This window comes from Cucurbita moschata, unplaced genomic scaffold, assembly GCF_002738365.1.
Source record: "Cucurbita moschata cultivar Rifu unplaced genomic scaffold, Cmos_1.0 Cmo_Scf00001, whole genome shotgun sequence".
Classification (NCBI taxonomy): domain Eukaryota; kingdom Viridiplantae; phylum Streptophyta; class Magnoliopsida; order Cucurbitales; family Cucurbitaceae; genus Cucurbita; species Cucurbita moschata.
The window spans coordinates 1,325,432-1,350,826 of NW_019268517.1; the positions used below are offsets into that span (position 1 = coordinate 1,325,432).

At 35.0% G+C, this 25,395-nt stretch overlaps 6 protein-coding genes and 2 long non-coding RNA genes across 13 annotated transcripts in view; 6 read left to right on the top strand and 2 right to left on the bottom strand.

Moving 5' to 3' along the window:
• Positions 1 to 1,334: 1,334 nt before the first annotated feature.
• LOC111447483 (ethylene-responsive transcription factor 1B-like) lies at positions 1,335 to 2,165 on the top strand. Its single transcript, XM_023086683.1, has one exon. The coding sequence runs from the start codon at positions 1,415 to 1,417 to the stop codon at positions 2,090 to 2,092; it is 678 nt and encodes a 225-aa protein (XP_022942451.1). The 5' UTR covers positions 1,335 to 1,414; the 3' UTR covers positions 2,093 to 2,165.
• A 1,448-nt stretch (positions 2,166 to 3,613) lies between these two features.
• LOC111447456 (serine/threonine-protein phosphatase PP1 isozyme 3-like) lies at positions 3,614 to 6,346 on the top strand. The gene is made up of 5 exons (XM_023086634.1): positions 3,614 to 4,058; positions 4,155 to 4,347; positions 5,232 to 5,791; positions 5,872 to 6,090; positions 6,168 to 6,346. Exons 2-4 carry the CDS (start codon positions 4,173 to 4,175, stop codon positions 6,067 to 6,069), a joined length of 933 nt encoding a protein of 310 aa, XP_022942402.1. The 5' UTR covers positions 3,614 to 4,058; positions 4,155 to 4,172; the 3' UTR covers positions 6,070 to 6,090; positions 6,168 to 6,346.
• Positions 6,347 to 9,532: 3,186 nt separating this feature from the next.
• LOC111447379 (probable inorganic phosphate transporter 1-7) lies at positions 9,533 to 11,720 on the top strand. Of its 2 annotated transcripts, XR_002711259.1 has the most exons (3): positions 9,533 to 9,607; positions 9,923 to 11,581; positions 11,614 to 11,720. XR_002711259.1 is itself a non-coding variant. In XM_023086527.1 (2 exons), the coding sequence occupies exon 2, from the start codon at positions 9,931 to 9,933 to the stop codon at positions 11,500 to 11,502; it is 1,572 nt and encodes a 523-aa protein (XP_022942295.1). In that variant the 5' UTR covers positions 9,533 to 9,607; positions 9,923 to 9,930; the 3' UTR covers positions 11,503 to 11,720. The 2 variants fall into 2 exon arrangements, 1 of the variants encoding a protein (XP_022942295.1); XM_023086527.1 differs by having other exon boundaries at positions 9,923 to 11,720.
• Positions 11,721 to 13,054: 1,334 nt separating this feature from the next.
• Positions 13,055 to 14,510, bottom strand: LOC111447465 (phosphoenolpyruvate carboxylase kinase 1-like). Its single transcript, XM_023086644.1, has 3 exons — positions 14,495 to 14,510; positions 13,621 to 14,424; positions 13,055 to 13,310 (listed from the first exon to the last, which is right to left on the bottom strand). The coding sequence occupies exons 2-3, from the start codon at positions 14,402 to 14,404 to the stop codon at positions 13,261 to 13,263; spliced, it is 834 nt and encodes a 277-aa protein (XP_022942412.1). The 5' UTR covers positions 14,405 to 14,424; positions 14,495 to 14,510; the 3' UTR covers positions 13,055 to 13,260.
• A 1,639-nt stretch (positions 14,511 to 16,149) lies between these two features.
• LOC111447505 lies at positions 16,150 to 19,423 on the bottom strand. Of its 5 annotated transcripts, none has more exons than XR_002711280.1 (3): positions 17,401 to 19,423; positions 17,233 to 17,307; positions 16,150 to 16,605 (listed from the first exon to the last, which is right to left on the bottom strand). It is a non-coding gene; the product is annotated as an uncharacterized LOC111447505 (long non-coding RNA). The 5 variants fall into 5 exon arrangements; XR_002711282.1 differs by lacking the exon at positions 16,150 to 16,605 and adding an exon at positions 16,674 to 16,752; XR_002711281.1 differs by lacking the exon at positions 16,150 to 16,605 and having other exon boundaries at positions 17,165 to 17,307; positions 17,401 to 17,873; positions 19,338 to 19,423.
• Positions 16,538 to 17,162, top strand: LOC111447521. Its single transcript, XR_002711284.1, has 2 exons — positions 16,538 to 16,607; positions 16,666 to 17,162. It is a non-coding gene; the product is annotated as an uncharacterized LOC111447521 (long non-coding RNA).
• A 1,981-nt stretch (positions 19,424 to 21,404) lies between the features above and the next one.
• On the top strand, positions 21,405 to 23,108 carry LOC111449971 (transcription factor MYB30-like). Its single transcript, XM_023090086.1, has 3 exons — positions 21,405 to 21,537; positions 22,244 to 22,373; positions 22,452 to 23,108. The coding sequence occupies exons 1-3, from the start codon at positions 21,405 to 21,407 to the stop codon at positions 22,954 to 22,956; spliced, it is 768 nt and encodes a 255-aa protein (XP_022945854.1). The 3' UTR covers positions 22,957 to 23,108.
• A 1,604-nt stretch (positions 23,109 to 24,712) lies between these two features.
• The window catches only part of LOC111446658 (pre-mRNA-splicing factor SLU7), a 4,896-nt gene continuing 4,213 nt past the window's right edge, over positions 24,713 to 25,395 (top strand). The window contains exons 1-2 of the mRNA XM_023085599.1: positions 24,713 to 24,890; positions 25,219 to 25,288. Coding sequence (XP_022941367.1) covers positions 25,273 to 25,288 — 16 coding nt within the window. The 5' untranslated portion in view covers positions 24,713 to 24,890; positions 25,219 to 25,272. The remainder of the gene's footprint in view (positions 24,891 to 25,218; positions 25,289 to 25,395) is intronic.

The following is a 25,395-nucleotide window of genomic DNA, read 5'->3' on the forward strand; positions in this document are numbered from 1 at the left end:
TCTTTTTAGATCTTTATATGAATAAAATATTGTTTAGTTGAGGGAATCAAAAACTACACGTCGTTTATAGGAGTTAGCAGTTAGTGGCTATTATTGTCCCAACATTCAATGTCGGACTTGTCAAACTAAGACTGCTTGACTTTGACAAGCTGAAAAGACAAAAAAACCAGCCATCAATCTCTGTCCCTTCTACCCTTGCACACCGGAATGGGAATAATCCGGTCATTTTTAGCCGTCTGTTTTCACTCCTACTTCGAATTCGGGGTGGCTAGGGGTAAAATCGTCATTTACAAATTAATTTAATAAAACAGATTATCGTATTTACTTTCGTGAAAACCGACGTGTCCTTTGCACGCTGACAAGGACAGGAATAATAAAATTATTTAAAAAAAAAAAAGGGTTTTGAGGAAGGTTCGTGGCTAGACTACATGTCGTCCCATCCTAAAGTTGAGAAGAGGAAATCCGAATTGTCGTTTTCTAACCGAACACAATCCCGTTCCACTATCCATTCTTTTCGGAGAGATCTCTTGAAATTCAATTCAGCGGCCGAATTGTCGTTTTTATTTATTTATTTTTTACATTAATTTTAATTTTTTTTCACTTAAAAAATTATTACTAAATCAAAGGGATCTGTATCTGGACTGGGGCTTTCAAAATCATTATTTTTTTCCACTCCCATTAATATAAAAAATAAAAATAAAAAATAAAACAAATCGCCCCTTTTTGTTTTATTTGGGTTATTGGATAGTGATTTTAGTAATTATTTTGTAGAAGAAATAATTTTTAAATTCCGATAATTCTTCATTCGTCTTGCAATTTCTTGGAAGTAGCGTTCAAATAATGAAATTAATTAAATACTAAAAAATAATTAATTTGAAATAAATATTTATAAAGTATTATTATATTATACGCACTAAAAAAAAAAGGGAATAAAAACCGAAACCGTTTTCAAACAGAGAGAGAAATATTATGGCAGAGTGGTAATTAATTGGAGACGTCGACGTAATACAAAGACAAAAAAGTGTCGCATCGGTCCAGTGATGGACACGTGTACGAAAGACATGAACTGGTCCCATTACTATCCGACAAAACCCATGGAAATACAATGCCGATGTGAGCAACACTTCCCTCTATCTGATACGGCGGCTATGTCCTTAATTCACGCATGTGTTCAATTAATCTGCTCCTTTCTCAACGACGAAAACATTCTAAACCGATTAAATGTGAAACACTTTGTATGCGATTTTACCATTTTACCCTCGACTCTACTCCTCTCTTCCCTTTTTGCCCTTATCCATTTTCTTTACTTGAATATTCGGTATATATATCGGCAATTGTAGAATCAAATTTTCCTTGCTAAAACGACTGCCAAAACAGAGCAGCTTCTTCTTCTTCTTTGATCTTTCTTAATTAGATGGATTACTCTGGATTTTTCTCGCCGGCGTCCGATTTCTCATCGGAATCCTCGTTTGATTCGCCGGAATCTTCGTTTATCAATTTGGATCATGATTTTCTTCCCTTTAATGAGAATGATTCCGAGGAAATGCTTCTCTATGAGCTGATCTCGGAGGGGAGGCAGGATTCGTCCGAGAAGGGAATTGGGGCGGTGCGTGTTAAGGAGGAGGAGGTGGATTCCGTCGGCGAAGAGAGCCCAAAGAAGGAGAGATCTTACAGGGGAGTTCGCCGGCGTCCATGGGGGAAATTCGCCGCCGAAATTAGAGATTCCACCAGACGTGGCATAAGGGTATGGTTGGGAACATTCGACAGTGCGGAAGCCGCCGCTTTGGCCTACGATCAAGCCGCCTTTGCGATGAGAGGAGCCACGGCGATTCTCAATTTCCCCGTCGACAGAGTTAGGGAATCTCTTAAGGAAATGAACTGCGGCGGCGATGGTTATGGGCTCGCCGAGGACGGCGGGTCGCCGGTGATTGCGTTGAAAAGAAAACACTCAGTGAGAAGGAATGGCATAAGCAAAATGAAGAAAGAGAGAGATGTAAGGATCCAAAACATGGTGGTTTTGGAGGATTTAGGAACAGAGTATTTGGAAGAGCTTCTGGGGTGTTCTCAAAGTGGCAGCCCTTGTTCTTGCTAAACCCAAATTATCATTCTTAATTTCTCTCTAATCCACCATAATCTCGTCAGGGGATCTCTTAATTAGCTGTTAATATTGTTTTCCCTCCCTCCCCTGTTTTAGCACACAAGAATTAAGAGGAGAAGATCATAATGTGACCAATTTTGATCACATTATTAATGTTATTCTTTTTTGCTTTTCCCTTCTTTTATGTTATTGTGAAGTAAACCAACAAAAAGGTGAGCTATCCTTATACTTGTGGATAGCCTCAATTCAAATATATAATTATTAAAGGAATGTTGCTCAAAGAATGTCGACTTTTCTCGGTGGGTCACCAGTCTGTACTAGAAAATTGATACCATAATCATTATTTATATCACCAACAACTTTAGGCCATGTTGGTCTTATAAATCAGAATCAAATTTAATAATTGTATAAAAAAAAAATTTAAGGAATTATTTAATTAAAAAAAAGGAGGGATTTTGGGGAAGCAAAATGGGATATGAACACAAAGTGTGAGGAAGGTTCGAGCTTGGTTCGACGTGAAATTGGTGTAAGCTTTATAGCTACTTGTAATTGACTTTAATTTAAATATAATTAAAGAGATAATTGTGACGTGGGATGATTTTGCGTGCTGATTCTGAATTGTTTTTTTTTTTTTAATTAATATATTGGAATTTTGAAAGCCGCGAGAATGGTGACCGTTGCTTTTCCCTAGATTTCGCATTCCACGTGTCACTTCACTCACTCCTTTTACCTTTTTCTCGCCTCATTTACTTTTTTACCATCCGATTTTTTTACCTTCTATGAATAAAAACAATAAAAAAAAACTATTAAATTTTTTTTTTTTTAAATATATAATTATTTTAATTATCATCTATTATACATTACCAATTAAATTAAGGATTCAGTAAAAAAAAAAAAGGGAAATTGATAGACGAGTTGAATTATGGATACGTCAACAAGGATGAATAGCGAACCGGAAAATTTGATAGTTGCAAGAACAAGTGAGGAGCGCTTAAATTAGCCGTAAGTAAAGAGGGAAGGTATTCAAGTCGGTTGAAGATGTCTATAGCTATGCTCGTGAAGAACTCTTCTAGAAGATATGAAACCAACAAATTGCTTCACCTAAAAAAAACATCCCAACAAGGAACAAAAGAAAGGATAAGGTTTTGTCTGAATCGGAAAAATGGGAACCATCCAATTCAATCACGTGGGTATTGACTGGTCAAGGGTCAAAGTCAAACTCTTCTTATATTTTTATCATTTATTATTCCACTTGGGATTTATTTCATATTTATCATGCGCCTTATTTTCCACTTTTATTCAACACATTTTAAAAAAATATTAATTTTATTATTATTTTTTTAATTTTAGTTTTTGCTTAATTTGAATAAAAATCATTATCCAAATGGGACCAAACTACGTTTCGGCCCATATTATTATGGGCCAAGGCCCAAACACTCTGGGCTGATTATTATGAAAACGAATTTTATTATAATGGCTTAGAGGGAGTGCTTGACTGTCGTCATGACTCATGATCATTTTCCCGGCAGCCGTGTACGACGCTGCGTGCAGAAAATGGAAACGCGCCACCGTCGTCATGATCGGCGGTGGAAGAGTGGTTCAGAAGTTGTATGGTGTATGGGGTCCGCGTGTACCAACTCAGAACCCCACTTTACAAAGCTTCTTCATTACCCTTCGTTCTTTAATTCCTTTTTCTGCATTAGGGTTTGCTCCGAATTCCACTCAATCTTCTTCCAATCGAATATATTCTTCCTTTTTCCTCATCGATCTGCCACCATTCTTTTCATCTCTCCAAGTGAGAAATCAAATGGGCAAAAGGAAAAAGAAACATAAAGCCGTAGTTCGTTTTCTTTTTCCTTCCGTTTTCAAAAACCCTGAATCTCTCTCGCAATTTCAATTCTCGTCATGCTAGTTTTTCAAATCAGACAAGGAGCGGAACCAGAAACAGAAGATTGAAGAAGTACGTTGCCTTTATTCTTTCTGCCTTTTCCTTTTCCTTTTACTACTGCTATCTTGTTCGTCATGAAAGATTGTTTGTTTTTTTCTTGAATCGAAGGAGGAACCACACCATAGGATGGAATCTGCTACCCTTAATAGAATAATTAGCAGGTTGCTTGAAACCGGGAGCAAATCGGGGAAGCAGGCGCCGCTTTCTGAGACGGAAATTACTCAGTTATGCATGGTCTCCAGGAATATCTTCTTAAGGCAACCAAATCTTTTGGAAATTGAAGCTCCTGTCTATATCTGCGGTTTCTCCTTTTCCCTTTCTCTATTGATTTGTTTGGGTTTTGTTGTTGGGATTAGAGTAGACTGCTTACGGCTGTACTATGACTGTTTGAAAAGTATATTTCGATTGGGAACTCTGATCGAACATGCCCATTACTTGTTGTATAGCTCTCAAGTGCTACAACATAGTTTTATTCATCGATTTAAGTTGATTTGAATCTGGGATTGACTTGCTTAACCATTTGAGACTGAGCTTATTGAAGATAAGTAGTTTAGTTGGTTGCTTCATGTTGAAAAGGAAGGAATGCTCTTCCTTGTTTGATTAAAATGAAAGCAAGAGCTAAGCGATGAGAGCTTATTCTCTAAGTGGACAATATCATACCATTGTGGAGGTTTGTGATTCCCAACATGGTTTCAGAGCCATGCCCTTAACTTAGTCATGCTAATCGAATCCTTAAGTGTCGAAACAATGAAGTTGCTAGCCTCGAAGGTGCAGTCAAAAGTGATTCAAGTGTTGAACAAATGGTATACTTTGTTTGAAGACTCTAGAGAAAGGAGTCGAGCCTCGATTAAGGGGAGGTTGATCAAAAGCTCCATAGGCTTCAGGGGAGGCTCTATAGGTTTATAAGTAAGGAATACATCTCCATTGGTATTGGTATGAAGCCTTTTGGGAAACCAAAAGCCAAGCTATGAGAGTTTATGCTCAAGGTGGACATATCATACCACTGTGGAGGTCCGTGATTCCTAACATTAAAAATTGTATCACTGAAGTTCTAGTCAGATGGGTAGACTCAGGACACAAGAAATTACTCAGTTATGGTGGGAGTGTTTTTCAATTCAATATTTAGTTGTTTTGAGCTGTTTGTTCTGTATGTATGACTGAAATTTAGTTTTCAATGGCATTCAGGAGACATCCATGGTCAGTATACTGATCTTCTAAGGCTTCTTGAATATGGTGGATTACCTCCTCATTCGAACTACTTGTTCTTGGGGGACTATGTAGATCGTGGAAAGCAGAGCTTAGAAACCATGTGCCTTCTCCTTGCATATAAAATAAAATATCCTGAAAACTTCTTTCTTTTGAGGGGCAACCATGAATGTGCATCGGTCAACCGTATCTACGGTTTTTACGACGAATGTAAACGGAGATTCAACGTCAAACTCTGGAAGATATTCACAGACTGTTTCAATTGCTTGCCTATGTCTGCTCTGATTGATGAAAGGATACTCTGTATGCATGGTGGACTGTCTCCTCATCTTGACAAGTTGGATCAGATTAGGAACTTAAAGCGGCCTACTGATGTTCCCGACAACGGGTTAGTTTGTGATCTTCTCTGGTCTGATCCAAGTCAAGAAACACGAGGCTGGGGACCGAATGAACGAGGGGTTTCTTACACATTCGGAGTGGATCGAGTTACAGAGTTTCTTCGAAAGCATGATCTTGATTTGATTTGTAGAGCTCACCAGGTGGGATCATATCTCTGATAACATCATGGACCTACATAATGCAGACACTCACACTGAAAACTTACTATTTCAATATGCAGGTCGTGGAGGACGGGTACGAGTTTTTTGCAAATCGAAAACTTGTAACACTATTTTCTGCTCCAAATTACTGTGGAGAGTTCGATAATGCTGGTGCAATGATGCACGTGGATGAAAACTTAATGTGTTCGTTCCAAATACTAAAACCAGCTGATAAGAAGGCGAGGTTTGGCTTCGGCAGCATGTCGTTGGGACGGTAGGGCAGTTCAACTAAAGTCAAGGTAAGTTCACTCCGAACTAAATTATTCGAAAATCATGTCATGAAGCTTAAAAAAGGGTTTAATATTTGTCTTTGCAGTCGTTTCTGGGAGGAATCGGATGAAACTCGTACCATGTTCTTACCAAACTGCGTCATCTGATACAGGTTTCTTCCTCGATGTAACAAACATTATGTTTTGTGCTCATTGACACTCATCTTTAGAGAACAAAATAATTGTTTTCCTGAGCATGTTCATGAATCTCACGATAGTTCTTGAGTCAGCTTGGCCCAACATGAAGATGACATATATATATATATATATATATATATATATATATATATATATATTTCTTGGATAATTGTAGTAGCTCCCAAAGTTTGTTTCAGCTAATTTTCTCAAAGGAACCATCTTTTCCTTTGTTTTTGGGTATTAGTCTTAGTTTTTCTTCTCATATCATCTACCCATCAAACTTCTTCCTTATTTGGGATCTTGAATCAATTGTTCCTCTGGTGTTCTTACAAGTGGATCTTTAGTTCCCACGCGATGCCAAATCGCCTCGGATTTGAGAGCTTAGAGCAGAAGGTTAAACTACCCGTTACCTTCGGTCTCATCTCGCCTCAATTTCACCCTTGGAGTCGGTATTTAGTTCTTGAATTCTCGTCTCGGTTCAGCAACATTTGTCGTCTCCTAGCCAACTGCTTCAACATTGAAGTTCTTTTTTCGAACAACTCGAATCCAACCCAAAAATAGAGGGTTGGGTTGTGAATCGATTTCGGGTTGGGTTAGGTTACTCATCCAACCAACCCGAACTTTTGAGCTGGTCTGAAAAATTTCCTCAACCCGACCCATGCACACGCCTAATTTCTTCCCGGGGACAACTTTCTCAAAAGTTCCTTCTTGTTTTTTTTCTTTTAAATCGGTGTAAAAGTTAAAAGCAAAAATATCAGAAAAATAGCTTTGAAAAAAAAAAAAACTTCTAGTCATAAAGTTATATTCAATCTTTATTACAAAAAAATATATTATTAAAATTTAATGTCCTTACACATATATTGATTAATACAAATATATTTATAAACAACAAACAACGAACACTTCGTTGTTAGCATGTAGAGAAAAAGACAAAAAAGTGTAACCTGATTATTACACAACTATAGTATTAAATTATATAATATGATTAAATTATATAATATAAGGGTATAGCGTGGAAGTACTTTTAGTATTATTATTATTATTATTTTGTATTTTAGTAAGAAAATAAAATAAAATAAAACCCTTTTTGTTTGGGTGTGTACTCCTTTATATATTAAATAATTATTATTTTTATTAAATGGTGTTTTTTCAAATTAAAAAAAGTGACAACAGAAGAGTAGACTTTTAAAGACATTGACTATTAAATGCCCATTAAGAGGATCGAGATGGGGATGAAAAGTTTGTAAAACACCCTAACAGCTGGCAACTCCATTTTCCACTCTTTGACTTTTATTTCATCATTTCCTTCTAAATTAATAAAATATTATGCTAAAGATGCCCGTGAATTTTCAAAAGCTTCAATAATATTCTAAAAGGGTATTTATCGGTGACTGTCGTGTCGCTGTACACCACCACTGACTATTTTTACGACCACCTGATTCTACCGGCTTCTACTACCACCACACAAACTAGGACTATTCAGCTATTGTAGTCAATCATAGTACTTTCAACACGCATTTTATCGGTTATCAATTCAAAAATCGTTGTTTATGGACAAAAGACGACGAAAGATGTCATGGTTATAGATGATCCAAAATATACGCCAAGTTGTTTGAAAATGCTCAAACTTCCATGGTTACCACGCAAATATGAGTTCAACTTAAAAACTATGAAATACCCTTTTAAAATAATATTGGTTATATTCCAAAGAAAAACGTTTTTTATTTGATAATAAACATTATTATATATTCTCGCTCTATAATATTTTATTTATTTACGAAATATTTTACTCATAACGTCATAGTTGAGAAGTTTGAATTTGCACCATTTCTTTATACAACTTCAAATTATAAGAATCAATTATTTGAGTTTATAAATATTTAATTTTTTAATTTTTATTCCATGAATATAATAATAATTATTAATTAAATATCATGGGGTTTACTAAGGGATGATTCATCGAATTAACTAATAATTTAAATTTATGTTAAAAATAAAGTACTAATTTGAATTAATTATTATTAAAAAAAAAAGAAGTCAAGTTGTGACGTTGATAACCTTATCCAGTTTCAACGCACATGCAATTAATTTATTTAATTAAATAGAAAACCATTTCTTGTATAAAAAAAATTATTTATTAAGTTTAGTTTTACAATAGATTTGAATTTAAGATATTTTCTGCTTTAAATTTTATCCTTAGTTATTTCCATAATTAAATGTAAATTGAAGAAAAACAATCTCTTATGCATTAATTAAATTTAAAAACGTCCACATCAATTGGACTAACAAATTATAAAGATAAGTCAATCAAGTCTTCGTTCTTCGTGGTCCACTTTTTTTTTCTCAATAATAATTATGTCTTAATTAATGTAGGGAACCGTCTATTTGTGTCAATCCTATAGACATTTACTATATATATACGCGTCTTTTTGATAGACCAAAGAATTTAAATTGTTCAAACGTCCCATATAAACCATTCGAATGAGATGCAATAAAAGGAAAGAAATTCCGTGAACCAATCCTATTGAAGAACGGGGAACACCACTTACCTTAAATCGATGAAACGTCTCCACCACTAGGAATGGTGAGATCATCTCAAAAACCTCATATTGGCCATATAATCTCAGTGAATGACGAAATTACTTTATTTATTTACTTTTCTTACCAAATAAACTTTAATTAATTTTGAATCTATGAGTTAAAATACAGTGTATCTTGTTTGAATTATATGCACGGGTTTAGAATGAATTATGAATTTTATAAAAATAATTAAATAAATGCTAAAATTTGTCACTTCTCAAACGTCACATCATTTTCTCAACTAATATTGAAACTAAAATAGTTATAATTATTTTTATTAAATTCGTCTATTAATTTTAAGAAAAAGTAATGTGAAAATATCGTAAAATTTTTATTTTGATGAAATTACACGAAACTAAATTTGATGCGCATAAATTATAGAATAGTTCTTTTTATTTTTGTAATAAAGTTAAAAAGTGGATAGTTGAATTATAATATTTATTTTACTTTTAAAAAAATTAAACACAAAAAAATAAAATAAATGAAGAAATTTCATAATAAGAAAAAAAAAACAAAATAAAAAAACAAGAAACAGTTGAGAAGCGTAGTGTGAAAAAGCGCAAAATAGCAAAGAAGGCGAGAAAAAGTGGTAGAAACTATGGAATATTCGCTGGAGAAGATTCCATGCACGTGACTTGGACGCTGTTCCCCCCTCTTAAATACCCCTCATCCATCCCCCATTTCTCTCCGTCCTTCTCCTCCTTCCTCCTCCTCCGCCGCCGCCGCCACATCTTCCGGCGAAAACTCAGAGACTGCGATTCCACTCTAGGTATCGTATACTATCTCTCAACCTTTCATTCTTTCGTGATAATATAAATGAATTTGATTGAGCTACGAATAATATATTTTTTTAGATATATAGTATAAAATTATTCATATTTCTATAAAATTAAATTTATGAAAATAGTCGAAAAATAATATATATTTGTATATTATATAAATGAATTTTATTGGGCTAGTTCAAATCGACGCTAGAGCAGATTTAATTTGGTCTTTTTTTTTTTTTTGATGTCATGTAGCTTAAGATTTTGTTTAATTTTATAAATTTGGGGAAAAAAGTCATTTTTTTTATGCTTTGAACCAGTTGGAAGCATGGCCGGAGAGCCACTGAAAGTGTTGGACGCGTTGGATGTAGCCAAGACGCAATGGTACCATTTCACGGCCATTGTGATCGCCGGAATGGGCTTTTTCACCGACGCCTATGATCTCTTCTGCGTATCTCTTGTCACCAAATTGCTGGGTCGGATTTATTATCATAAACAGGGCTCTGACAAGCCTGGTGAATTGCCTGGCAATGTCGCCGCCGCCGTTAACGGCGTTGCCTTCTGCGGTACCCTCTCCGGTCAGCTCTTCTTCGGCTGGCTCGGTGACAAAATGGGTCGGAAACGAGTCTACGGCATGACCCTTATGCTTATGGTTATTTGCTCTGTTGCTTCCGGTTTGTCTTTCAGCAGCTCGCCGACGTCGGTGGTTGCCACTCTCTGTTTCTTCCGATTCTGGCTCGGGTTTGGAATCGGCGGCGATTACCCACTTTCCGCCACAATCATGTCGGAATACGCCAATAAAAGAACAAGGGGGGCATTCATCGCCGCCGTGTTTGCGATGCAGGGGTTTGGGATTTTGGCTGGTGGAGTGGTGGCTATAATTGTCTCCGCCGCTTTCGACGCCAAATACCCAGCGCCGTCGTACCAGGAAAATCCCAACGCCTCCACCATCCCACAAGCGGATTACGTATGGCGAATCATTGTAATTTTTGGAGCTTTCCCAGCTCTCCTCACGTATTACTGGCGAATGAAAATGCCGGAAACTGCCCGTTACACCGCCTTGGTGGCTAAAAACGCCAAACAGGCGGCGGCGGACATGTCCAAAGTGCTGCAGGTCGAATTAGAATCCGAACAGGACAAAATCGAGGAAGGCAAATCGAAAAACGAATTTGGGTTGTTCTCAAAAAGCTTTCTTCGCCGGCACGGCCTTCATTTGCTCGGAACCACCTCCACCTGGTTCTTATTGGACATTGCATTCTACAGTCAAAATCTATTCCAAAAGGACATCTTCACCGCCATTGGATGGCTTCCTCCGGCGAAAACAATGAACGCCATTGAAGAAGTTTTCAAAATCGCCAGAGCACAGACGCTCATAGCATTATGCAGCACAGTTCCCGGGTATTGGTTCACAGTGGCATTAATCGACGTAATGGGTCGATTTGCAATTCAATTAATGGGGTTTTTCTTCATGACGGTGTTCATGTTCGCATTGGCAATTCCTTACAACCACTGGACTCTACCAGACCACAGAATTGGGTTCGTAGTGATGTATTCTCTCACGTTTTTCTTCGCGAATTTCGGGCCAAACGCGACGACATTCGTGGTTCCGGCGGAGATTTTCCCAGCGAGGCTTCGATCAACGTGCCATGGAATATCAGCGGCGTCGGGAAAAGCAGGGGCGATCATCGGGGCGTTTGGGTTCCAGGCGGTGGAGAAGGCGTTTGGGGTAAAGAAGACGTTGATAATTCTGGGGGTGGTGAATGCTCTGGGGGCGTTGTTTACATTGTTGGTTCCTGAATCGAAGGGGAAGTCTTTGGAAGAGATGTCGGGGGAAGCGGGAGAAGAGGTTGAAAGGGAAACAGAGGCGAGGGCTGAGTCTCGTAGAACTATGCCTGTTTGAGCGTTGGGAGTGTTGGGGTTTTGTGTGTGAAACTCTGTTTTTAGATGTTATACGTATTGTGTAAAGCGAAATCCTAAGGTTATTGGGTGATCTACTTACTGGGTGATCTACTTATTGGGTGGGTTGTTGAAGAAATAACAGAGATTCGTATTCGTTTATCGCTTTCTTCGCCATACACAATGGACATTGGGCTTATCAGGAGCTTTCTTGTTGTATTCTCAAATGGGCTTATTCATCCATTTCCACCCAATGGTATCATATTATTTACTTCGATCATAATCTCTCAAATGGGATTCATACCAATGGAACAAGGGATAGGATCTTCATGGATTTCGAGACGTTGTTCTGAAAAGAACAAGGGATAGGATCTTCATGGATTCCGAGACATTGTTCTGAAAAGAACAAGGGATACGATCTTCATGAATTCCGAGACATTGTTCTGAAAAGAACAAGGGATAGGATCTTCATGGATTCCGAGACGTTGTTCTGAAAAGAACAAGGGATAGGATCTTCATGGATTCCGAGACGTTGTTCTGAAAAGAACAAGGGATAGGATCTTCATGGATTCCGAGACGTTGTTCTGAAAAGAACAAGGGATAGGATCTTCATGGATTCCGAGACGTTGTTCTGAAAAGAACAAGGGATAGGATCTTCATGGATTCCGAGACGTTGTTCTGAAAAGAACAAGGGATAGGATCTTCATGGATTCCGAGACGTTGTTCTGAAAAGAACAAGGGATAGGATCTTCATGGATTCCGAGACATTGTTCTGAAAAGAACAAGGGATAGGATCTTCATGGATTCCGAGACATTGTTCTGAAAAGAACAAGGGATAGGATCTTCATGGATTCCGAGACGTTGTTCTGAAAAGAACAAGGGATAGGATCTTCATGGATTCCGAGACGTTGTTCTGAAAAGAACAAGGGATAGGATCTTCATGGATTCCGAGACGTTGTTCTGAAAAGAACAAGGGATAGGATCTTCATGGATTCCGAGACGTTGTTCTGAAAAGAACAAGGGATAGGATCTTCATGGATTCCGAGACGTTGTTCTGAAAAGAACAAGGGATAGGATCTTCATGGATCCCGAGACGTTGTTCTGAAAAGAACAAAGGATAGGATCTTCATGGATCCCGAGACGTTGTTCTGAAAAGAACAAGGGATCTTTATAGATCCCGAGATTTAATAAAGACAATAAGACAGGAGTCGTTGATAGCTTCAAATAATCATAATTTACATATTTAATTATATATATATATAACAATAATAATAAATTAGTAGGTAAAAAAATAGTTGTTTTAAAAAAGGTTAAAAGGTTGAATTTTATGTTGGGTATAATTATGAAGACATAAAAGGCATTAAAAATAGTAATTGCGATGAATAAACCATCGTAATAAATCAATTAATTTTATGGCCTCAGTTCCCACCAACTGTTAATATGCATTAATATATATATATATATTATATTATTTGAGTTTATGTTTTTAAAAAAAAATTAATTTTCAATTAAATTTTGGAAATTAAAAAAAGAAATATTTTATAACCTAACTAAAAAAAAGAAAAAAAAAAGCGAAGTATATATTATTTATCGTTATTTACAGAGAGGTTTCAGAGGTTATACAAATTCTTTCACACTACTAACTGTGTGGCATCATCGATCGAATGCAGCTCCGCCATATTTACAGTGCGCGCGCCAAAAACACAAAAACAAAGTAAAAACAAAACAAAAAAAAAGTACCGACTCTGCTCAAAACTTCAGTCTAGTTCATTTGCCGGCCTGTTTCCCCCCCAGCTGTTATCCATGGATGCCCTGATTCCACCAGACCAATAAAAAAATTACAACAACGAAGAGCAAGAATACTGTTGATTAAAATAAAACTAAGCCGTGGATTTGTATATAATGTGTTGGAATTGAATACACTGATATATGGACGAGATTAATTTCAGTTTTAGGGCACAATAAGGCCAATGTGTTTCTGTAAGAGAGTTTAATTTTTCGAAATGAAGAATGAGGATCTTGCTATCTTCCACAGAGAACGATTACAGACACCGGAAAGAAAAAATTAAGCGTGAATTTCAGAGAAACATTGAGCAATTGAAAGCGTTAATTAGATACTTACTGAGGACTTGTTCGGCGGAGAGTCTCCTGGAAACATCTTTACAGAGCATTTTTCGAAGCAAGTCTTTCGCCATGGGCGATACAGAGTGGAAAACTCTAGGCGGAAATCTCAAATTCGATCGCAACACCGCATGAAAGATCTCAACAACCGATTCTCCCTGAAACGGCGGAAAACCAGCCAACATAACGTACAAAACCACGCCGGCGCTCCACACATCGACCTTCTCGCCGTAGTTTTTTCCAGCCAGCACTTCCGGCGCCACGTAGTACGGAGTTCCGACGACTCCGCTCATCGATTCTTCTCCCAGCTTAAACATCTCAACCGATCCGAAATCCGCGAGTTTCAACGAATTCCACTCGTCGAACAGAATGTTATCCGGCTTAATATCACGGTGCGCAACGCCGTGACGGTGACAATGAGCCAACGCACTCATCAGTTGCGACATAACCAAAGCAGCCTCCGCCTCAGAAAAAACCTGGAAATTAATTCGCCGAAGGAGATCGGAAGAACAGAGATCGAGAACGATATGGAGGTGAAATTCATCTTCGTAGAGATGATGCAAAGCAAGAATGTGAGGATGAGGATAAAGGAGATGAAGAATCTTCGTCTCGTTCACAAGGCATTCAGCGTCGAGTGAATCACCGGCGGAGATTCGCCTCTTGTCCATGGATTTAACAGCATAAAATCCACCAAAGGCTCTGGAAATACATCGAAAAACAGTGCCGAATCTTCCCCGGCCGATCTCTTCGTTCACTTGATAGTCTCTCCTCAACGCGTCGCTCATCACTCTAGTTTTCGTTTTCGCTGTAAAAAATATAATGAATCTAATTGGGGAGCGGTTTAGTTTTCGGTATTTATCGGACAGAAGTAATACCTGAGGTGAAAAAGGAATTCAACTGTATTTTTCGAATACTCGGCGGAATATTCGGTTTCGTCGTGACCCAATGAGATAACGCCACGTATGCAATCACAGAAGCCTACTCGTAGATACTATTACTAACAGCCGTTCAAAAAGAAACAGGCCTCTGATTGCTTTAAATTACGATAATACCCCCTCCGTTTCTGTCGCCTTGGCCTGGCTTTACGGGAAATTTGTCCAAAAAAAGAATGAATTATTTAAAAATTAAAAATATTTAAAAGTGTACAAGGAATTATTACACTAGAAATAAAATTTAAATTTAAAGAAATTATTAAATAATAATTTGTATTTGCTGTAGCAAAAATATAGGTATTAACACGTAATTAAATTAATTTAATACAAAAATATCCTACGGAGTAAAGGTACGAAAATTCATGAATTTCTTCAAGTATCTACAGAAAGTGGCGTGATTGGATTACATAATGGTGGGTCCCACTGATTTGGGACGACATGTAGTTTTCAACTTACTATTCAAAACGTTGTCGTTTGGGAAAGACGGAGAAAACTACATTTTCATGCAGTGACGCGGACGCGTGTTGCTCATGGCAGGTGGTTACAGCGTTACATCATCAACGTGTTCCTCTCTTTCCGGAAGCCCGTTACAAAATTTCAATTTACAATTTGGAACATTATTAACTCATTTAATAAGTATTTCCAACCTATAAATATATATATATTTTTAAATTTTAATTACGTCATATTTTTACAATGATAATTAATATATTTATTAAATGAATTTGAATTTTTTTCTCATAAACTAACGATTGAAAATTTGGAAGAATGAGTAATAAAAAATTAGGTTGAGTTATGAAATTATTTGGATTGGGTTAGATTCAAATAAATAAATAAAATTTATAAATTAGATTAACTAAATCAACCAGAATTTATTATTAATTTTTAAAAAATAGAATTTATTATTAATTAAAAAAAATACATTTTTACTTGCGATAGAATCATATATATAAGTTTTTTATTTTTATTTAATTTCTTAATATTTTTTAAGTATTTATAGAGGTTCATTTTTAACTATTTGAAAAGTAATTTTTTAAATATATATTGAAATTAAATGATAAATCTCAATCAAAGGTTTAAAAATAAATAAAAAATATATATATATTACGAACTAAAATTTTAATTTTATTAAAAACAAAAAAATTTGAATAAACAAGCCCCCACTCGAATCAATCCAAAAAATTAACTTAAACCTTTGGATTAATCCAATCCAAAATTTACAATTTAAACTATTAGGTTTGGATTTTTAAAAGAAAATACCAACTTTCAAAGAAATTTAAAACCCCAAATAAAACAATCACCTAAATTTGAATTAAATGATTTGTTCTGACCCCTTGAAGTCTAGAGGGCATATAATAAGCCGAGACTTCTCAGAATGGGACCCAGAGTCGGGTCAAATGGGGTGGAGTATTCTAACTTCCCTGAAAATCACTCCATTTATGTCATTCTGGTGCGACCTGTACAAGATTTAAGGTACCCAATGGTACGTATTTCCTTCACATTTATTGCATATTGTATAACAAAGTGTTTAGGAAACTTACCTGACAGCATTTCAGCCGCAATACAGCGTTCCTCTCCAGGATTTTCCCTTCATTTTCTCCCTATTGCCTGGAATAAGATACAACCCACAACAAAAATCTTATGGGTCCACCTGATTTTCTGCGAGAGGCTTGTGTTTGAATTGGCTTTTGGAGAAACCAAAAGGGTAGCTTAAATTCTGAGGTAATGCTTCTTATTTGACACACTGATAACTAGTGGGAGATGGTAAGATACAAGACAAACCCATTAACTTACTCGAAACTGATATCTATGGAAAATGGGAAGCTGTTTGGTTGTATTTTTTGGGGTTTTCTTGCTTTCTTTTCTTCATGGGACCATTTGACAGATTTTTGCCTTTTCTTGCTTCACAGTCAGGTATCAGAAAACTTATGGTGTTGCTATCAGATTCATAATCTATTTTTGATAAGGCCCTCATCGATAAGTGGTTGGTTGTTCTCCTTTCCTCCAAAAGCCTCCCTTATTATCGTGGATTTCTTATCCGTCCTTTGCCTTTCCTGTTATCAATTTAATGTATCAGGTCATTTCTAATTTTTCTTTCATCTCTAATCTATAAGGAGAAGTGAGAACTACTCGAGAATCCAATAGTAACGATATCACATCCACCCTCATCATTTCAAACGATTGAGCAAGTTTGTGGACCCCTGCTCATCGTAACCGAAAAAAGATGGACCTTGTAGTGTGGTTGCATTCTATTGATTGGATAAGGTTTGTTGACTTTGTGAGATTTATGTCATTGAAAAGAGTAGTTTCACATTCGCTCGTTAAGAGGAAGATCATGAGTTTATAAGTAAGGAACACTATCTTCATTGGTACGATGATTTTTGGAAAAACCAAAATCAGAGTTTATATTCAAAGTGGACAATATCATACCATCATAGAGATTCGTGGTTTCTAACTATTTTTATGCAAACAGAAATTAAGGAAGTCCTTTCACACGGAGCAGTAAAATGTTCTAAATTCTTTACCACTTGTACTGAACAATTGTGTCTAGAAATTCAGCTGGAGACTTTAGGTATTAGAACCGATTGACTAAATAGAAAAGAGCGAGAAATATAAACAGAAGATCTAGTTGGTCATATTATAGATTGAGCAAGTAGTTTAAGTCAAGTTTACAACATCACCTTAGAAGCATAACGACAGTGAGGAAGCTCAAGTTACCCTCCTGCTGCTGCAGTGGTTATCAAAGTCACGAGCCCCTAATCAAATATACAGAAATATTTTTAGTTAACAAGGCACAGTCATTATGCAGTAGAATAGACCTCTAAGAATTCCTTATGGGAAATTCGTACAAATCAGAGTGTAATGCTTAGAATCAGATTGCATGGTCTCTAAGGACTTCAAGATCCTTCTCAGTTGGGTCAGTTGTCTGGATCTCGTAATGGATGTTAGGAATCACGATCCTCCATAATACCCTTTACTTTTGGTTTCCCAAAAAGCCTCATACTAATAGAGATGTATTTCTTATTTATAAACCCATGATTATATCCTTAATTAGCCAATGTGGGACTCCCTTTCGATGGAGACCTGCAAAAAGTGTTAACTATAACAAGTCATAAGAACTGAAGTAGATCACTGATGTAGGGAATAGTAGGGTAATTTTTTAATTTCATTTTCGTTAGTTGTACTCGTCCTCTATTTTCTGTAAACATCAAATAAATGTTTCCTACGAGTTCTTCAAGAGAGCTTTACGCTCAATTAATCATCTTGAGCGAGATTATTTTAGACAGTTGCATACCTTACTTCATTTCCTTTGCCTGCAAAACTAGAATGACATTATAAAACATTCAATATGCTTGCTAGTGTTCAGAAAATAGAAGAAATCAAGTGTGAAAACTTCAGACAATCACGGCCATGATATAGATGTTGGGTACTACAACAAAGCAGATGACGTGAACTGAAACAACTGATAGAGCTATAACATCAACCGGACAAATCAAGTGAAGCAAATTGATAACAAACTAATACTAATCTCAGATAGGTATAAAACAACCCTCTGTATAAAGTTCTCAAATCCCTCTTGTTAAAGAAACAATGGCATAGATAAAGTTTGATTGTACACAATTTCATGAAACAACATCAGAAAGAAAGTCAACCAAACACATAAGAAATGTTACAGCTCCATGTTTTCGATTCATGCTAGCTAAGCTAGAAATAACACCTGAGATTCAACACATAAAGAAAGATGCTTGCTATTTAATGAAATAGTTGAACATTAAACTAAAGCAGAATCAAACATAAGGAACTGAACTCGTTTAATCAAATAGTAAGAGGTTGAAACTGCTAAACTACAAATCAAATTACTGTACTAACAAGGAAAAAACTGTTTGAACGAATGAAAATAAACCAGGCAGTGATAATCATGAACTGCAGATCTACAATCACTCTCAGGCAATGAAGAAGTGAAATCATCGAAAATCCCATCTGGGCTTTTTTCTTTTCATCAATCTTAAAATTCACATATCGGTGAACCATCTTTCGCTGAAGTTCCAGGTATATGCTTTTGCTATACTCAGCAACACCAATTTCAGATGAAGCATTACTCTGATTTTTAGCCAAATGTCATAAACTATTAACCTTCCACAGATTGTAGCTGCGGCTCTGTCAGCCACTGATTAACTACCAGATTAAAATTTGTCTCCAGATCTCGAATCACAGTCCATAAAGAACAAACTCCTAATCTTTAAAATATAGGGAAAATGAAACATTAAGAGCACTGTGCTTTCTGGTCCAGTCTTAAGAGTTGAGTATCTCATTGTATCTCCTACATCCCAAATTAATGTAACCTACAGTAATTTTCATTTTCATTTATTTCTTTGAACGTTTTCCTTTTCTGGCTGAATGTTCTTCCGGCAACAGAAGATAAACAACAAGATCAAAATCATTGTTCATTACGCGACTCCAATAATAATGCACTAAAGAGGAGATTGCAATAATATATTCAAGTAGAATGTGCGATTTACTATATTCAACTTATTCGTCATTGATCCAGCTTTCCTATTAGAACTGTAAATCGAACGATGATCCTAAGCCGAGATCGCGAAATGCTCGCAAAATGGAGATTAAATAATCAAAGAAAGAAATCCTACCTAGTTACTTAAAACATATCGAACAGCCACAGAAATTATTCCAATCAACAATCAACAATCAAACTAGATAAGCTAAACAAACTTGAATCCAGAAGAACAATTCATACATTGATATAAGCATCAAGCATGTGGAATCTTACCCCTGTTTTTCCTTGTTTCAAAATTCTCTACTTCATAGAAACTGGAGATTCAAGACTGAAGTAAGAACTCGAAGGCCCAATATTTTCCAAATGTACATAATTTTAAAACCTCAAAAAAAAAACCAGAAAAAATTAAAAAAATATATATAAATTAAAAACTAAAAACAATAGAAATTGCATTATATATGAAAAACTATATCATCAAATATTATTATTTTTTAATTAAATTACAATCAATATAAAGTATACATCAACTAACAAATATAAACTATTAATTAATCATAAAATAATTTAAAATTTTAATCAATAATAAGGATAATGTTAGTTTGGCAACTTCCTTGGAGTTATTCCTCTTATTCCAAATTTACTCATATTAAAATTAATTTTTTTTATTTAATACCTAATAAATATTAAATTATGGATCACTTGGTATAATTTGACTGGTTAAATTTTGGAATATAAATTAAAAGTTATTTTAAAGCTTGTCGTTATCTGTAATGGGTGCAATAATTTATATTTTAGATTATTTATAAAAATGTAGTTGAAGTTTTTAGAATAAAAAATTAAGATAAGACAATGTATATATCAAAATAAATTAATTAATTAATCTTGCTGGTGTGAACATATAAATGGTAAAAGTACTCGGTTTTGACCTTGGATTTATTAATTTGAACTATATTAATGTCAATTTATTTGCCTAATTCATTTTAAATTACTTCAAATTTTAATTAATAAATTTATTAATTTAGAGTTTTATCTTTATAATATAAAGTAATTAAAATATATTTATAATATAAAGTTTTCACCAATATTTAATTAATTGAAGAGCTCACTACGTAATTCAACGCGCAGATTCAATTAGCTTTGATTATTTCATGCAATATATTATATTTTTTTGTTTAGTCAAAACAATAGATTTTCTAGCTCTTCTTAAAAAAAAATTATATATTCTATTTTTTATAATAATATTGTTTGTAAGCAAATATTTAATATATTAAATTATAGAAAGTCCAAAAATAATGTTTTTTTAATGAATAATTCTAACGTAAAAATTGTGAGATACCACCTTAGTTAGGGAGGGAACAAAACTTTTTTTTTTTATAAAAGTGTGAAAATCTCTCCATAACATACTCGTTTTTAAATCGTGAAGTTGACGGTGATACGTAACAGGCTAAAGTGAACAATATCTGCTGGTGGTGAGCTTGAGTTGTTATAAATGACATCAGAGCCAAGTGAGGGTGGTGTGCCAACAATGACGTTGGACTTCAAGGAGGATAGATTGTGATATCCCACGTTGATTGGAGACGAGGCGGTGTGTCAGTGAGAATGCTGGCCTCCAAGGAAGGTAGATTGTGAGATCCCACATTAGTTGGAAAGAGGTTTTAAATTATTGAGGCTAACGGTGATATGTAATAGGCAAAACAGACAATATCTACCCGTGATAACTGGTCTTCACAAAAATATTTCTAAAATTAAAAAAAGTAACGTTCACACCTAAAAACTTTAATCTAATTATTTAAACCTAGGTCAATTTTCTAACTTTCAAAGTCACCTCATTTTATCTCGTGTCGTAAAAATAAAAAAATAAAAAATAAAAATCCCACGATGTTTTTTTATTTTATTTTATTAAATTTACCTACTAAAGTTTAAAATGCATAATTTCTCAATTAAAATTGACTCAGAACTTTGGTCACATATTGTATATAATTTAACCATATGATTTTTAACGAACTTATATGATGTTTTACTGGTCACAAATTATTATTATTATTATTATTATTTTATAAAATTTTCCCCTTTATATTTAATAATATTATTGTTATTAAAGGAGGGTTCATTTTTTCTCATATAATTGCTCTTTCTTGTTCCTTGAAATTTCCACAGATATTATAAAATATAATTAAAATATTTACAACAGGCTTTGCTTTCTTTTTTCCCAGTTGGAATATTCAAACTCACGAGACTTTTTCCTTTTGGAAATATTATCAAATTCATATATATATATATATATATATAAGTCCCTCACGAGCTGATATACGCAAGAAAACATAGTGGCATTGAAGAACAATGGTGAGAGCTCCTTGCTGCCAGAAAACAGGACTGAAAAAGGGGCCATGGGCAGCTGAAGAAGATCAAATTTTGATCTCTTTCATCCAAAAACACGGCCATGCCAACTGGCGCGCCCTTCCAAAGCTTGCCGGTAAGTTCTTCGAGAGTTTCGATCATCAAATGGTTGGTTTTTGTGAGATCCTACGTCGGTTGGAGAGAAAAACGAAACATTTTTTATAAGAATGTGGAAACCTCTCTGTAGTAGACTTGGTAGCGGTGAGTTGGGCGGTTACAAATGGTATTAGAGTCAAGGACGATGTGCCAGGGCTTTCAACCTCCAAAAGATTGAATTGTGAGTGGATTATGAGATTCTACCTCGATTGGAGAGGAGAACGAAGCAGATGTAGAATCCTCTCCTAAACGCGTTTTAAAAATCTTGAGGGGAAACCCAAAAGAAAAGTCCAAATAGGATAATATCCGCTAGGCGTGGGTTTGAGGGGAAGCTCGAAATGGAAAGAACTGTTATTGTTGAAAATCTTGAAGGGAAACCCAAAAGTAAAGTCCAAATAAGATAATATTTGTTAGATGTGGGCTTGAGATGAAGCTCAACGGGCAGTCACAGTTTCTTTGTTTTGATCTCTGGGTATTTTCTCGGTCTAGACTTGAGGGGAAGCTCGAAATGGAAAAGGCGGTTACAATTTCTTTTGTTTTGATCTCGGGGCATTTCTGGGTCTAAAGACAACAATAGAACAATATTTGCTAGCAGGCTATAGTTCAAAATGAAGCTAGTTGTGAATTTGGGCTGTTACAGTTTTTTTTTTTTTTTTGATCTCTGTGTATTTCTTCGATTTTGTTAGGACTTTTACGATGTGGGAAGAGTTGCAGACTTCGATGGATAAACTACTTGAGGCCCGATATTAAGAGAGGAAATTTCACTCAAGAGGAACAGAACACAATTCTTTACCTCCATGAAAAGCTCGGGAATAGGTACATCAACTAAAAAACGTCATTAAAATTATCAGCACAGAATGATTTTGAGATGATTTTAATGGTTGATACATTCAGGTGGTCAGCCATCGCGGCGCAGCTACCGGGACGAACAGATAACGAAATCAAGAACTTCTGGCACACCCACTTGAAAAAACGAGCGATGAAGAAACAGAGCAACGATTCCGCCATTGTTGAACCCAAATCGAAACCACCCCAGAAGCTGAATTCCTCTAACCAATACGAATTTCCATGTTCTTCCCTCGATCATTCATCGGTGACAGATTCTCCAGCCGCCGTGTGGGGCGGCTGCAACGAAATCGAGAAGGAACAACGCATTGAAATCTTTGAGGCATTTCATCAAACAGGTGGCGGGCATGGGGCAGAGGAGGCGTCGACTCGGCCAATGTTCAAGTCGTCGGCGTTCAATGATGAAGAACAGGTTCAGTCGCTGTTCAGAGCCATGGATTCAATGGAATTTGGGTGTTATTACGACAATGGCTCTAGCATGAACGATGGTATGGAGTTTTGGTTCAGCGTGTTCGTTAAAGCTGGTGGGTCGCTAAATGACCCTGCATTTTAATTTTACAGAACCGCCGCAGTCCAAAAATGGCGTGAACTGTAAATTAGATAAGGACTTAAGGGTATATTAGGAAATGAAAATATGTCTTTTGCCAACTATTGCGCATTAGTCTACGGTCAATGACTCGTAATAGGATAATTTGAGGGTTTTTTTAATTAAAAATTATTAAAAAAATGCCAGACAATTATTTGTCACCGTGACGTCATGCTTCCGTCACTAATTCCTAATACGATTATGTAATAAATAAATAAATAAATTTATGCTTTTTAATTTTTTCTGTTATATTCTAAAATTTAGATAATAAAAATGAGAAAGGCATAAATAATAGATTTTATTTATTTGGAGAAAAAAAAAACAAAAGTATTACCGTTGGACCTAAATTTAAAAATATTTGAAAGGTTATTTAAAATAATTGTGAGAAAGTTTATATATCGTCTTCCATTGTTTTGTATCAAAATATTTAAATGGGTCTAAAGCAAAAACAATTCATTGAAAATGACTTCGATAATGTCTTTATTCGAACCGCATTTGCTCGTGTAGAAATATTTTTTTTTCACGTCTATATCACTTTCCACCCTATTTCCAAATCCAAAAGTTCACACGTTTTCCATGACAACTAATTAAGAGGATAATCCCGAGTGATATGAGGCGAATGTACAGTGACATCATAATAAAACGAAGTATTTGTAATTTCGTTGTAGGTTGTCTTTCGAATTTCCGTGCTATTGACCAATGTCGTTTTAATTTAAATTTTTTTTATTGAAAAAGTATGGAATTATTAATAAATGAAATAGAGAAATTGAAGCCTCGTAAGAAAATAGATTAATCAAGTTATGATGATGTCGGTGGACCATCGAATTTCCACGAGCATAATTTTTAAAAAAATATATAAATAAAATAAATTTCTAAAGCTTGGAGACTTGAACTGTTGACCAAAGTCAATTCATTCCAAATTCATATTTCCTAAGAAATTGCCATGAAATTTGTTTAGTTATCTGATGAAATAAATTTTATAACATATTTATTTTCAATTTAATTTATAACATCAATATTCTCTTAGTTTTAATAAAAAAAAAATATAATAAATATTTTATTTTATATTTAGAATTGGGCTAAAATTCAAATATATTACTTAGGCGAAAATCATATCAATTTCCAAAAATAATATAAAATATTAATTTAATATTTAAAAAAAATTATTTAAAGCCAAATAAAGTTGAAAAGTTTATAGCTTTTAGAATAATTTTTATACAAATATATTTTAAAAATTTTGGACTATAATATAAACTAAATTAAATGTTTAATAAATTTCAAATTTATGGCTAGAAAAATAGGATAAAATATATAATTTTAAATGTTGTGAAAATAACAATAAAATTATTATAGTTTAATTAGATTTTAATTTTACGAAACAAAAAAATTAAAATTTAATTGTAATGACATATAAAAATGACAAAATGCAACAATATTTATTATTATAATTTAATATTAAAGAAAAAAAAAATTAATTTGAATTGGTTCGGTTTTTAATTAAAGAACGGAGAATATCAAACCGAACCGCTAAGCTACCTAGTACCTACATATACCGATGTGTATTTACCCAGGCCCATCTCTTTTTCTTCCAGCCCAGCCCAGACCAGCCCAGCCCAATCCATCCCTCTGTTCATCCGGCCGCCCAGCCCAGCCCAGCTCCATTTTTTTAAATAATAAATAAAAAAAAATAAAAAGGAAAAAGGTAATCAATATCAACGTATTTCCTTCTTACATCTATTTTATAGTCTCTCTCCCGCCAACCGCCAGGCTTCCCTCCGTTGTCGTTACCGACCCGGTTACTTCCCCCGTCGGGCTCTGTTCCGCTTTCAGTCCCTCCCGCTCGTTCTTCCTGCTTTGTCGCCGTCGGCACCCGTTCGTTCTTCTCCATCTTTCAATTTCAGGTACTTTTTTCGATTCTAATATCAGTGACGTCTGCAAACTTGTTGAACGATTATGTTTCAAATCGAGGTCGATCAGTTTCGTTGCGTATTGATTTTAGAGGATTGTCGATAATGGACTGTTTAGGTTAATCCTTCATAGTTGGTTTGATTGTCATAATCAAATAAGCTTCTAAGGTTAGTTTATACTATTAAATCGGATTGTTAGCCATAGTCAAATTCAAGAAGCTTTTAATGGTATTAATTCTCTTGGAAGATTAAGTTTCTGTGCATTGTTTAATTAAATCTGTTTCCACGGCTATATCACTGATCTTCTGTCTTCTTTGGTTAGGGTTCACAATAACTTCCACGTTACTCTTGAATATCCGTTCTGTTTCTGCTGAAGATGGCTACTGCATCAGGTATTATTTCGATGCAATAATTCTACCTAATAAAGAAGTGTTGGTGGAATTATGGATGCAGTCTTTTTTTTTTTTTTTTTTTTTTTTTTTTTTTTTTTTTTTTTTTT